Source organism: Glossina fuscipes, unplaced genomic scaffold (assembly GCF_014805625.2).
Source record: "Glossina fuscipes isolate IAEA_lab_2018 unplaced genomic scaffold, Yale_Gfus_2 1, whole genome shotgun sequence".
Taxonomy (NCBI): Eukaryota; Metazoa; Arthropoda; class Insecta; order Diptera; family Glossinidae; genus Glossina; species Glossina fuscipes.
This window is the reverse complement of record NW_023998415.1, coordinates 32,023,702-32,037,029: the sequence shown is the minus strand read 5'-3', so window position 1 is coordinate 32,037,029 and position 13,328 is coordinate 32,023,702. Positions and strand designations below refer to the sequence as shown.

General features: G+C 37.3%; 2 protein-coding genes across 3 annotated transcripts in view; one reads left to right on the top strand and one right to left on the bottom strand.

Annotated features, from left to right (window-relative positions):
• LOC119632638 (histone-lysine N-methyltransferase 2D-like) overlaps positions 1-6,875 on the bottom strand; it is a 7,698-nt gene extending 823 nt beyond the window's left edge. Inside the window, exons 1-3 of the mRNA XM_038025642.1 lie at positions 6,686-6,875; positions 4,487-6,445; positions 16-4,415 (exon numbers count right to left, since the gene is read on the bottom strand). Of these exons, the coding sequence (XP_037881570.1) occupies positions 16-4,415; positions 4,487-6,445; positions 6,686-6,760 (6,434 nt within the window). The 5' untranslated portion in view covers positions 6,761-6,875. The remainder of the gene's footprint in view (positions 1-15; positions 4,416-4,486; positions 6,446-6,685) is intronic.
• Positions 6,876-7,803: 928 nt separating this feature from the next.
• LOC119631321 (serine/threonine-protein kinase PITSLRE) overlaps positions 7,804-13,328 on the top strand; it is a 10,197-nt gene continuing 4,672 nt past the window's right edge. The window contains exons 1-2 of one of the 2 annotated variants that reach the window (XR_005246648.1): positions 7,804-8,189; positions 8,733-9,109. Coding sequence is in view for 1 of the 2 variants with exons in the window: in XM_038023426.1 (XP_037879354.1) it covers positions 8,134-8,189 (56 nt within the window). In the remaining variant the exon portion in view is untranslated. The remainder of the gene's footprint in view (positions 8,190-8,732; positions 9,110-13,328) is intronic. The other variant, XM_038023426.1, reaches the window with a different exon arrangement.

The window sequence follows — 13,328 nt, the reverse complement described above, 5'->3', positions numbered from 1 at the left end:
AAAAAAAAAAAATGCTTTTCTAAAGGACAGTGATATTTACCCATTAGATGTGGCACAAGAGCATAATCAATGCGAAATGGCGATGTTGTTACATTGTATTGCTGATATTTTTGATTATCATATTGGGTCATGGTGCTTAAATTACCAATAGCTATATCATTAATCCATTGTGTATTAACTATGGGTATATTCCATTCTTTAGCCGCTTGGTATAAATCACCTTCCAATTTTTTAGCTATTAGTATCGTGTTTAGCTTGGAAAGGTATGATGTGTAAATAGCACCGCATTCTTGCGCCATTTGTTTGATTCGGTACTCCTCTTCAGGTTCGTACCCATTCGATGCTATAATGTGTCGCTCTAAAGGTTTCTGATAGCCAAACGGGCTGGGGAAGGGCAAATGAAGCGGTTGCCATGGCGGTAATAAATGTTTCTTCAGACATATATCACTTAACCAATAAGCGGTTATGCAGCGTTTGGCGTCCCTCAAAGCTTGCATTACTACACCGTGGCGTTGAGTGCGGCAAAGAACATGCGTTACACGAGGACAATAGACTTTTTCAATGTCACCACCGAATTGGCGTATAGTTTCAATCCAGATAGGTAACTCATCACCATCGCTTTCTTCATATTCTTCTACGATGAAGAACGTGCATCCAACTAAAAATAAATCGGTTGGTAACTTCAGGTTAGGATTGTGACCGTAGAATTGCGGTCGAGGAGGCATTGGTAATTGAGCAACCCGACCCTGCTGTATATACCCGGCTGGGGTCATTACCCTAGTTGACCCAACGGAACCAGGGGCTGCTACAACTTGCTGCTGTACTGTACCACCACTAGCTGCAACTACTAGCTGCTGCTGTACGATTTGTTGCTGTGGGGCGGGAGCGCCAGTCGCGATAAGATTGCCAGTAGGTACCGGTCCCGTTGACATTTGCGTTTGTAAAATGGGCCGACGCATTTGCTGTTGTTGTTGTTGTTGTTGTTGCTGTTGTTTTTGTTGTAATAATAACAATTCTTGCTGTGTTCTTGCTACACCCACCACACTTGACGCAGCAGGTTGACTGCCACTGGGTTGTTGTAGCGCAGCGCTTGCATGTTGCTGAGTCATCATACGTAAAGTGCCTGCTGCACTGGGCTCAACTACATTGACCGAGGCAGTTGGTGCCGCCATAATGCCAGCTGCGATTTGTTGTTGTTGCTGCTGCTGTTGTTGTTGCTGTTGTTGTTGCTGCTGCTGCTGTTGCTGTTGTTGTACCATGGCAATTTGCTGTTGCTGCGAAGTTTGGGCCACCACCACTTGAGTTTGTTGTATTATTTGTGGTTGAACTTGCTGTTGAGTTTGTTCAACTATTTGTACACCTGCAACGCCGCCTGCTACAGATAGCGATTGCTGCTGTTGTTGAATTTGTTGGGGAGATATGGATACACCAGTTGCAGTTGCTCCCAAGCGACTGTTTAACATATTAGCCAGAGCTGTTTTAGTTTTCATGTTCATCTGTTGTTGAGTTTGTTGAAGAGTAGGCGGCTGTTGTTGTGTTTGATTTGCAAGCTGACCATCAATGGTGGAAATTTGATTAGGCATCACCACGGCTTGCGGTGCTAGGGTTGTGATTATATTCCCAGTACTCTGTTGGCCAGCATTTATCACATTGCCAGGATTTTGTTGTTGCGTCTGGTGTTGTATTATTGTTTGTTGTTCAATGAGTTGACCTCCTGGACCGGTAATGACTTGTACGGTCTGTTGCGGCTTTTGCCCCAATAATTGCTGTTGCTGTAATTGCACTCTCAATTGTTGCCTTTGCAGTAACATTTGCTGATTAGGATCATTCGTATTGTACAATTGAGTTTGTTGTTGAAGTTGTTGTTGCTGCTGTTGCTGTCCCATAGCGACAGTTGCGGTCGAGCCCACTTGTGCGGGCGTTAGAGGACTTAATCCGGGCGTCCTATTACCGGCTCTTACAACGACTTGGCGTTGCTGTTGTTGTAACCATTGCATTTGCTGTTGTTGCGTTAATCCCGCTGGCATTTGACTTTGAACAATAATATGCTGCGTTGTGGGACCTGCTGGCCGGGGTGCTGTACCCAAAGCACTGGCCACAACATTAGGTGCCCCTGGTCGCGGCTGATAGGCAACCTGCTGCCTCAGCATTACACGTTGTTTACTTTGTTGTAATTTAGCTATGTACTCAGCTTTTTTCACAGGATCTAAAGACATAAAATGAGCATGTGTTTTATCGTCCAATTGAATTAGTTGACGCTGAGGCTGAGGCGTTGCACATAGTCTGTCATTTTGTTGCTGTTGCCATTGTAAATTGGGTCGAGTATTACGTATGAACTGTTGCTGCTGTGATACTTGCGTGATTCGCGGTTGCGCTTGCGGCTGTTGAAGTTGTTGCATCGTAGTTAACGTACCAGGCTTTCCGGACATTTGTTGTACTTGTTGAGCAGGACTTTGTGGGGACCAGTGTGTTTGCTGAGTTGATTGTTGCTGTGTTTGCTGCTGCTGCTGTGGTGACTCTTGCTGTATAATCAGTTGTTGTGTTTGCCCTAGCGGTTGTGACTGTTGTTGTTGCTGAGGTGATTGTGATGTTTGTTGTTGTTGGATAAGTACAGTCTGTTGCAAGGGTGGTTGTTGTAAAATGATTTGTTGCTGTGTCGCTTGTTGCATTTGAGTTGGTTGTTGCTGTTGTTGTTGTGGCTCCAAGATTTGCTGTGGTAGTTGTAACTGTTGTTTTTGTATAAGTATTTGTTGTTGCTGTTGTTGTTGTTGCTGCTGCTGAACAGACTGTTGCTGTTGTAAAAGATTTGAATTACCGGACACCAGCTGTTGCTGGATAATAATTTGTTGAGGCGGCTGTTGCTGATGTTGGGGACTCTGATGCAATATTTGCTGTTGCACTATTTGTGGTTGAGACGGTTGCTGTTGTTGCTGTTGATTTGAAATTATATTATTTTGCTGTTGGACATGTTGAATTTGCTGAGGAAGTTGTATTTTTTGCTGCTGAAACTGTAATTGTTGTTGTTGTTGCTGTAAATATTGTAAGCTTTGCGGATTATTAATGATTTGCTGATTAATAACGATCTGCTGTTGTTGCGGTGGTTGCTGAGGTGAAGTATTCGATTGTTGAGGTTGTAAGAGTATTCTTGGTTGTTGTTGTTGCGGCGATTGCAATATGTTTCCCTCCAGATCGACCAACTGCTGCTGCTGTTGTGGTTGTTGCACTGTCCTTTGGTTGTACATGGGCGGCGGAGGCTGCTGCTGCTGTTTTATCAATTGGCCGGTACTTTGAGAAATTTGATGCTGCGATTGTTGTTGTTGCTGATGCTGTTGTCCTGCTAATTGCGTAACATTAGATTGATTGACAATAAAGTAATTCTGGTTTTGTTGGTTCTGCTGAAGTATTAGCTGTTGTTGTTGTAGGCTTAATTGGTTAAATTGTTGTTGACTGATAATATATTTTGGTTTATTCGTTGACGATGTGCTCATATGTTGTTGCGATTGCTGCAACTGTTGTTGTTGAGAACTTTGTTGTATTTGCTGTGTGATGATTTGCTGTTGGGTTTGAACTTGCCGCTGTTGAGTTATTATTTGTTGTTGCGACTGTTGCTGCGGCGACTGCAAATTCGTAGTTGTGGCTGGCTTCAGTGTTTGTTGTATGATACGGACTCCTCCAGGACCTGTTACAGTTGTGATATTTTGTTGCGGCTGTATTTGTTGCTGTTGCGGCAGAGACGTTGTCTGTTGTTGTTGAGCTGTGTTAAATTGTATTTGTTGCGGCTGTTGTTGCAATATATTTTGTTGTGGCGTTTGCACCAAATTTTGCTGCTGTTGTTGTCCTGATGCCGACTGGGTTTGTGCTGATACCAAGCCTGTCTTTTGTTGCAAAAGTTGCTGCGGTGGCTGCTGTTGTTGCAACTGTGATAATTGTTGTTGTTGTTTCTGTTGTTGCATGCTCATCATATGGCTTTGTATGATTTGTTGTCCTTGAGCAGTTGATGTATTTATTACTTGCCTCTGCGTCCCTTGTCCCGCTTGCTGTTGCTGCTGCTGCTGCTGCTGTTGCTGATTAGTTTGGTTCAAAAGCAATTGCTGCTGCTGCTGTTGCTGTTGTTTCAATTGCTGCTGTCTCATTACCAACGACTCATGATTGGGACTTGGCGCCGAGCGGCTTAAAATTTGGGCCACCTGCACCGGATCAGTTGGGTCAATGGGCTTTTGCGACGAAATCATTTTCGATTGCTGCTGATTGTGCTGTTGCGTAATAGGTGAAGGTGGTGCCGAAGGAGAAGCACGGTGCTGCGGTGACTGTTGTTGCTGCTGTTGTTGTAATTGTTGTTGCATTTGCTGCATTTGCATTTGAACTCTCTGGGGTTGTTGAAAAGGTTGCGGTGACATTAAATGCTGCGGTGATTGCTGAAGATTGAAAAAATAAGGCAGAGAGGTAAAAATAGCTTCATATGCTTTTGTGCCCATTTCTAACTTACCTGTTGCTGTCTTTGTTGTTGACGACTTTGTTGCAATTGTTGCCTTAATTGTTGTTGGATCAAAAGAGGTTTTTGTTGTTGGGCTCCCGCTGGCACCGGAGATTGTGGCGGCGGCGGCGGGGTCATTTGTGGCGCTGGACTTTGCAATTGTCTAGGGGATTGCGGTGGCATCATGTTCGTGGTGGCCACATTGCTCGTTAGCGAAGGTGATGGGACTTGAGGCGCTGGTGAGGGATTTTGTTGCAAACGGGGTGATTGTTGCTGCATTTGCTGTTGCTGAAGTTGTTGATGTAGTTGTTGTTGTTGTTGTTGCATTAATTGTTGCTGTTGATGTTGAATTTGTCTTTGCAGGGCTTGTTGTTGCGGCGTTAAACTTTGGCCATTCTGTATTTGTTGTTGCAATTGCAATTGTTGTTGCTGCAATGCTTGTTGCTGTCGTAAAATATGTTGATGCAACACTTTTGGTGACATCGATATCGTTTGTTGTTGCTGAGTTTGATGCTGAGGGCTGGGTTGTGCTGTCTGAGGGTGTTGTTGCGGCGACATTGCGATCACGCTAGTAGCATGTTGCGGAGATTGACCAGTTATTTGTTGAGGTTGCGGTGTGGTACACGGCTGAGGTGTTCTTGGAGCTTGTGGTGTTTGCCTCCCACTATTGGACTGCGGCGTTCTAGGAGGCTGCGGGGTGGGAGCTCGTGAGTCTGCTGACAAATGAGTGGGTGTGAGCGGCGTCCTTTGTTGTTGTACAATTTGTTGCTGTTGTTGTATTTGTAAGTTTTGTTGTTGTTGTTGCTGCTGTTGCTGCTGCTGTTGTTGCAATTGTAGACTATGTTGTTGTTGATGATGTTGATGCTGAACATTTGCAGACACATTAGGTATAATTTTCTGTTGCAAAATAATTTGCTGCTGTTGAGTTTGCTGTATTCCTCCACTTTGCCCCTGCGTTGAACTTTGTGATTGTGATGCACTTAGGAGTTGCGGTGGTGGTTGTTGTTGTTGTTGCTGTTGTATGTTTCGTGGCCTTACAAACACAATTTGGGATTGTTGTTGCTGTTGGTGTTGCAAGTTATGGGTAGGCTGAGAAGTTATTTCATTGGCAGTATTCCTGCTAAATGGAGAACTTGTGGAGGTTTCAGTTTTGGATATGGTATGGTTTATTGAGGTAGACTGGGTTGCAGAGTTCTTTGCATCTTTAGCTGCAGTTATCTGTACAGCTGCTGCTTGTAATTGTGATTTTATATTTGCTATACTCTGAGCGGCGTTTGCATCCAAAGGAGTACCAGAATCTAAATCTGAAGTCTTATCCATTAATGGATCGTCATCAAAGCCCAAAATGTTTGATAATGTTTCCTCGACTGTGGGAGGATGCTTAGGTGCTGTCGGAGGTACTGCTACCACACTATGGCTAACGATTGTATTCGTTGACAACGCTCCACTTAGTAAAGATGCCTTTGGTCTTTCTATTTGTCGCAACAATCGTGGATGATATAGATCACAATTTAATAGTTTCTTTTGCTTCAAGCACTCAGTTACCCAATCGGGTGTGACAATATTTAAACTTCCCTTAGGCAGTGAGTTGGCTTTGGTATAAATTGAGCCTTCAGCAAAGCCACAAATTAAATGTGTAACATTACTAGCCAAATTGGTAGCAACTTGGGCTCCGTGAAATGTCAGCATTGCATATAAACGTTTACGATCGCTGGCCGACACGTTTACAATAGCGGCAGCAATATTTCTCATTAAACGTGTGGCGGTCGGATCAAATGGTCTAGTTGAAGCTAACCGCCCCAGTTTAACGCTATGTAAGATCCATTGTACGGTAACCGGTATAACACTATACAGCTCCACATTCATAACAACTTCTCCTTCCGTGTAATTGGGTGCACATATCAAATGAGTAACCACATTACAAATATAAGGTTTTGATTGCGCCCCACCATTTTTAAGTAGACGCTCCACCTACAGATAGTTTCAACGCGAAATCACATTTATTTGCAATGACTTAAAACGGGAAACTTTCGTAACAAAGTTAATCATAAACGAAAGCAAGTTTCCTACAATCTTTAAAAGCTATGGGAAGCCCAGCGTATAAAAAAACGCATAACCCCAAAAACAACCAGCTACTGTTAAGCGCCCTTTCCTTAATAGACTTCTCTCTTCAACATAGAGAATACTTTCTCACTTTTCTTGCAAACTTACCTCTTCATCCAAATTACCTACGATAAAGTAGCGTATATTTGAGAATAAATTATCACTGATTTTTAAGTTTTCCATGATTGAAACCAGGCATTAAACTCCAAATTTCACTTGCGCCCCAATTATTTCTTTGTTGTTATTAATTAACCATACCCCAGAGGCAATACTTTGAAAACAGTCTACCAATTCTTATTTAAACTTCTAAAAATTACTGTTACTGCAAATACAGATATAACATAAAGTAATTTTATAAAAAAATAAAAACTCTCTAAATTAATAAAACATTTTATCTCGAGTGAAAAAAAAGTTACGTTACTGAAAAAAAGAACGCTACACACGTAGTGTTGCCGAACGAACATCAGGTGACAATGCTGCCAGATTTATAAAAATAAATCATTTTTATTTGAACTATGTTGCCAATGTTGGCTTTATATGATTGTTGGTGTATGCGTTGCTGTTTGTATTCTGTGCATTGTATGTTTTGTTTAGAATTTTTAATTCTCTCCCGTTCACTTTCCCTGTATCTCTTCGTGTTTTTCTTTCTCTCATTAAACATTTATCATTTTTGTCGCAAGCTATACTTTTTTGTCGCAACCTATACTTTTTTGTCGCAAGCTATACTTTTTTGTTAGGGACGCTTCACACACGAGGGAATATACTTTTTTTGGGGGTGTCCAATCCTTGCTATTACAAGAATCACGCTTTCGGGTTTTTTAATGTATGCAACAGAAAAACCTACAGGGTTGTAAAATCCGAACAGTAACATATCGAAATGAATATTATATATTGTCGGAAAAATTGTGACTAACAACAGAAAACATTAGTTTAATACAAATTTCGATTACGAAATTCGTATCAAGAAGAATAACACTAGATTAAACGGTATTTTTGCCGTCAAGAAGTCAAATAAAATGACTAATGTGTTATTAATTATTACGCATAAAGGTATATTATAATTAGTATTTACCTATAAAAGTAATTTTGCTCCTTCTCATGAGATTTTCGTTTGTTCATATATCTATAACACTATTTTGAACAACATTGCACTTCTTCATAGAAGTAACAGAGTTTCCCAATTATGCATCTCTTTAAATTGTGGCAGCCCTAGGAAACTGTACATAAATGTGCGTCAAACGTTTATTGATAATAAAAAAATAACCTTACAAGTGAGATAAGTTAATAGAGCTGGGCATTTTATACAAAAGGATTTCCAAAATCTAATTTCATAAGAAAATTAAATTTAGTCATCGAACTGAGAACCGGAATGGTTTTATTTGCTGTGTACCAATAAGTTTTTCGTGTTTGAAAATTTGCAGTCGACGAAAAGAAAGAATTGCAGGAGTGACGTTTTGCGAAACATTTCTTCTTTCGAGTTTTTCTTTCTGCCAGTAATTGGCTTATTTGGAATTTTGTATAACGCGGAAAAGCTGGTGCTTATTTTTGCTGACGATATGTCTGGCAGTGAAGACGGACAATTACGCAGTCCCGCTGATGAGCACATGTTGAGGTGCGTATAAAATATATTCATATATTATGGAATATTGTTGCTGTAGTAAATTTTTTTTTTTTGCAAAACAAAAGCCAATTTTTATAGCTCTGTTGGTATTTTGTGTATATATTAGGATGATATTGTGGCAATGAGATGATAATGATAAAAAGCAACAATTTTCCATTCAATTAATAGGAAAAATGAAAAATAAACATAAATAAAATTATAAAAAAGAATTTACTTGAACGCGCGTATAGATGTGTGAAATTAGTGTTAAAAAATGGAAAAATTGTAATGAATAATTTTATGTAAATTTTGTGACAGGGGAAAATGTATTCGAAATTTTTTTGGCCACTAAATCTAAATTTTATATTTTAAAATCTACTTACTACTATCCTCATCCTATTCCTAATTTCCTCTCAACCTTTTCTTATTTAATTTAACCTTCATTGGCTTCGTTGATTTTTAATCGAAATTCACTAGACTACCATAACTTTTGTACTTTATTTTGTTATCATAAGTAAGCACAATAATTTACTTGAGTTTTTTCATTGCAAATAGGCCAAAAAGTGTGTACATGTCCAAAGACCGATGCGCGCGATGGCCACATAACAAACCTTTTAAATACAAAAAATGAGAAAAAAATTATGATAAAATAAAAAAATTTTTAAATTAAAACTTTAATAAAAAGTAATAACAAAGACATTAAGCTACCACCCACAAAGCTGGTTCAGAATTCAATTCTACGCTCATAAAAAATCCAACACATAACACCTGCTCATATAACAACTGTAGCGTATTGTCAATTAGTCGTCCTTCAGACTTAGACGCTGGTGTTTAAAGCGTTTATTATGTAAACTTGTGTGAATATGGCTCTACAAAGTGCTCCTATCTCAGCAAAAGCAACTACAACCATGTGCATGACTAACTGCTAACTGGTAAGAGAGAGCGAGTGTGTGTCTTCTGCAAAATACAAGCCAATCAACCCCTTAATTTTAAAGATGATCGTCAGTATTGATGTTTTGTTGCATATTAAAAACAGCATAAATTTTAATTTTGCTAAATTGTATTTGCGCGCGTGCCAAACACACACATGCAACTGTCTGTTGGTAATTTATTTTTTATGAAATTAAATCACATCACTTCTTATTTGTTCTAATAATTTATCTCTTCTCTTGCATCATTTATAAGAAAAGAATTTTCTCGTTTTGAAAGATTTCTTTTTTAATTTTAAAAATTCTTCAAATCTTCGAAGTGTACGTACATCCCCTTCACTGTTGAGATTATTTATTTTTGCTGCTCAGCTGATTTGGTAATTGCTTTGGAATTGTTTATGTAAATTGGCTGCAAAATTTCTTGTTTGATAGTTATCCACAATAGAGGTAAGTTATAAAAGACTACAAAATTGAAATTTTTGTATAAAAACAAAACCGTTTTATGTTCTTTTTTTAAAGGACATCTCGACATATTACTGCCGTGAAAAAAACAAATCAGGTAAATGCATGTAAAATATATGTATTAAAATAAACTCTGTGCCCTGTTTCTAAAGGTACATGCTGTTCAAAAACATTCAAGGTGGGCCACTCGTCTAAAAGCTTTCTACAAACGTATTATCTCAATCAAATACGCTTTGCTATCAGAAATTCTCAACAAAACAATTTTTGCATTTTTTACATTTTTAAAGTGCGGTAATGCAATGGCGCGAATCATGTAGTTATTTGCATTGCAAATGGAGTATTTATTATTAACATGATTAGAATAAACATAAGAAAAATACTATATTCGAGTCAACTCAGTATTTCTCTCTTATAATGTACATCGCTGACTAGTTATACCTTCCACCATGAGAATTTGTTTTGTTATTCGAGTTGTAACATCCAGAGTATACTATGCTTAATTATCATGACATTTTCAAATGATTTGGTTACATGCGCTCGTCCGTATATTTCGAGTTGTTAATGTTACTTTTCAGGAAAAATTGAGCTAGAAAACTAGATCCTCTTCATAAAATTTCTCTTCTAATCCATCTTCACATCCTTTCATGGCAGCTAAAAAGTCCGAAATAACAGAAACAATTAAAAACAATACTTTACAACAACAATCGACCGTCTATAACAGACAAAACGGTAGAAGGCTTCAGGATAAACGCTGTCCTGCTATCATCGCCAACACGCCATATTACATATATCCGAAGTACGCCTTAGAGACGATTTAAAGCATGAATCTTCAAATTGATTCACTCATCTTTGCTTCTCTGCTTATTCGCTTGCGTTTAGGCTTAAAATTCTTAAAAATGGAAATAGAAAGCGAAAACTTGCTTTCATACTTTTTCGACTTACCGCCAAAAGTCAAGTTTGAAAAAGGACATGATACGTCTGTAAGTGAAAAGATCGTAAAAGTTAGAAATTAAAAAAAAATTTGCAAATTTTACTTGGAACACGCGGCAGGTCTCAATCTGATGTATGACATATGTATATTCGGACAACCAACACATTTGTTGCGCAAATAGTTACTATCGGCCTATGGGCGGGTCAACAATTACAATTTTTATGCATTGGTTTAAAGAGTAGCGCATCAACATAATAATATTTACTTGTTTTAGTTTTTACCAATAAATATGTTGTCACACTGTTATCATAACCGGCTATACAAGATCGTGCAACGTACACAATATACATGTTTGTTTAAGCTAAGAATCGACTTTCTGAGACGGAAAAATTCAAAAGTATTAAATTTTTGCAATGTTTTAAGATCGTACCTGTGATTTCGTTACTCAGATTGATACCTATAAACAAATCGACTTTGCAATGTTTCCTCATCAAGAAGATATATCGTATATGAGCTATTTGACAAGCGATTTTAAAAGTTTTTTTTATTCCGGCTTATTTCATTGCAAATATGAAATGCAGCCCAACTATGCCGGCAGCATAAGCTTTGTAGTAAATATTCTTCTTATTCATTATCGAAGGTAAATTAGGCATTTTTGTCCATTAAGAAAAGCCATTGTGTTAAAACTGGGCCTTGAGACGTTTATCGTTCTTATTAGTGACCGATCCGATGCTCCGAAATTATATCATTTATGATAATTGTTCTATTTCCGCTGTTGTCCGACCGCAACTGCGATATGGTACGTAATCGATATAATAGAATTGCAGCCAGTATTTTTTCCTTAATACACAATATATATTTTACATTTGTCGTTCATTGGCAAGAGAATATTGTGAGGTGTATGCACTTTGAATTTTTTACAGAACTAACAGTAGTTTTTGGACTTGACGAACGTAAAATTGAAGCGAACGCAAAATTTGATAAAGTATATCAATAATTTGTAGACGGTTGTTCGAGTCTGTTGTTAGGTGATAAGGCTTGATAAATTCGGAAGTTGAACACACGAATGCGAAGAGAAGGGCGAAAGAGCAAGAATGTCGTAACGTAATCTTGAAAAGCAAGCAAAACTGGGATTGCATTTGAAATCATTCTCTGTACGCATTTGTCACAATATGGAACGAAACGTGTTAAGCGGAAGTCTTTATGCTTTTATCCATAAAATCGCCATTAAATGCTTTATAAAAATTTCAACTTTTCAATTATTATCAAAATAGCTCTCGCCTACAAATTTCTTTTATAATTTATTCGGAACAACTCGTGATTTAAAGGAATTTAATTTATTCGATTTGTCCGATTAAGTTTGAGATTCGTCACTTATATGTGTTTTTTATATTTCTATATATATATATTTCTATATATTTGTATTGTATATTTATATATATATATTTATATCAATTCCAAATAAAATGGCGGCAAAAATCAGAGTTTTAAGAAAGCGTCTCTTATAAACAACCAAACGAAGTCAATTGATATATGTTAATAAATTTGCGATATTTACGTTTTCTTGCTATCACTACTCAAGGATATATAGGCATGGCAACATAGAAATAGTGCGAAGACTATTGTTCCAGCGACTTCATGCAAAGTTTTCTAAATGCGCTGAATTTTTCCTTTTCGAAGGTAATTTATAGTTTTGCCGGAGCAATTTAAAACAATTTAAAGCTATAAACCTTAGTTAGTCTAAACGTATGTTTAAATTTGGTGCTCAAAAAAATAGAGTGTGAAATGCGTGAACATCCCATCCATATGAAAGCAATTTGACTTTACTATTCGCACAGAAAGTCGATGTTTCTTAGCATATCGTAACTCAATCCCGTATTTATCACAAAAATGAAATAAAAGCTAACAAGAGATTTATGCACACCATGTGGAAAATTTCAGCGTCCACTACTAAATGAGGTTAATATCTGATAATAAATCTACGGGTTTTTTTTTTTTTTTTTTTTTTTCAAAAAAATTTTTTTTTCAAAACACTTTTTTTTTTAAAACACTTTTTATTGTATCAAGCAGATTCAATTGAGTTTCAAACTTGTTTTGCGCAAATCAGAAGCATTTCTGGGTGATTGGGAAGTCCAAAAGGGGCGAGACAGAGCAGAAGGGTAACAAAAGTGATGTATATACGTTCTCCGGGCGTTTGAAGAAAACTTGAAAATTTAACAATCATTACTACGCGTTTGACAAACGCAAAAGTTTAGCAAGCGTATATATCTATATATATAAAAATCTATACCCATAAAAATATATATATATATAAATTATATATATATATATAAATTATATATATATATATAAATTATGTACTTAAATTGAAGTTTTTTTACGGGTGTGTTAGTGACGTAAGGAAGTAAGAAAATTTTTGTGTCCTAGTTGGCATTAGTTTAGATTGGTAGGTGGTAGGTGTTGTAAGTTGCAAAATAATACCAAGCAAAAGAATATTTGAAAATTATCTATTTATAGCTATTGCGAACAACTTAGTTGGCGTATTTCTATGATTTTTAAAAGTAATGTGACGAGCTTGCTTTCATGTATTTGGTATTAATGTGTCAAAGTTCTTTCAAACTATGAAAGCCGAAATTAATGAATATGTGATATGCGTTGAAGGGCTTAAATGCAGTAATGTTTTAAACTGAGTTCAATTCTTTGGAGTTTGGCGGACGGAGGGTTTGAAAGATTTGCTCTAAGACAAGTACAGTTAAAAATTAATTACAATTACTTGTAATTAATTATAGATATAATATACATACATACATACATAAATATTGTTATTAT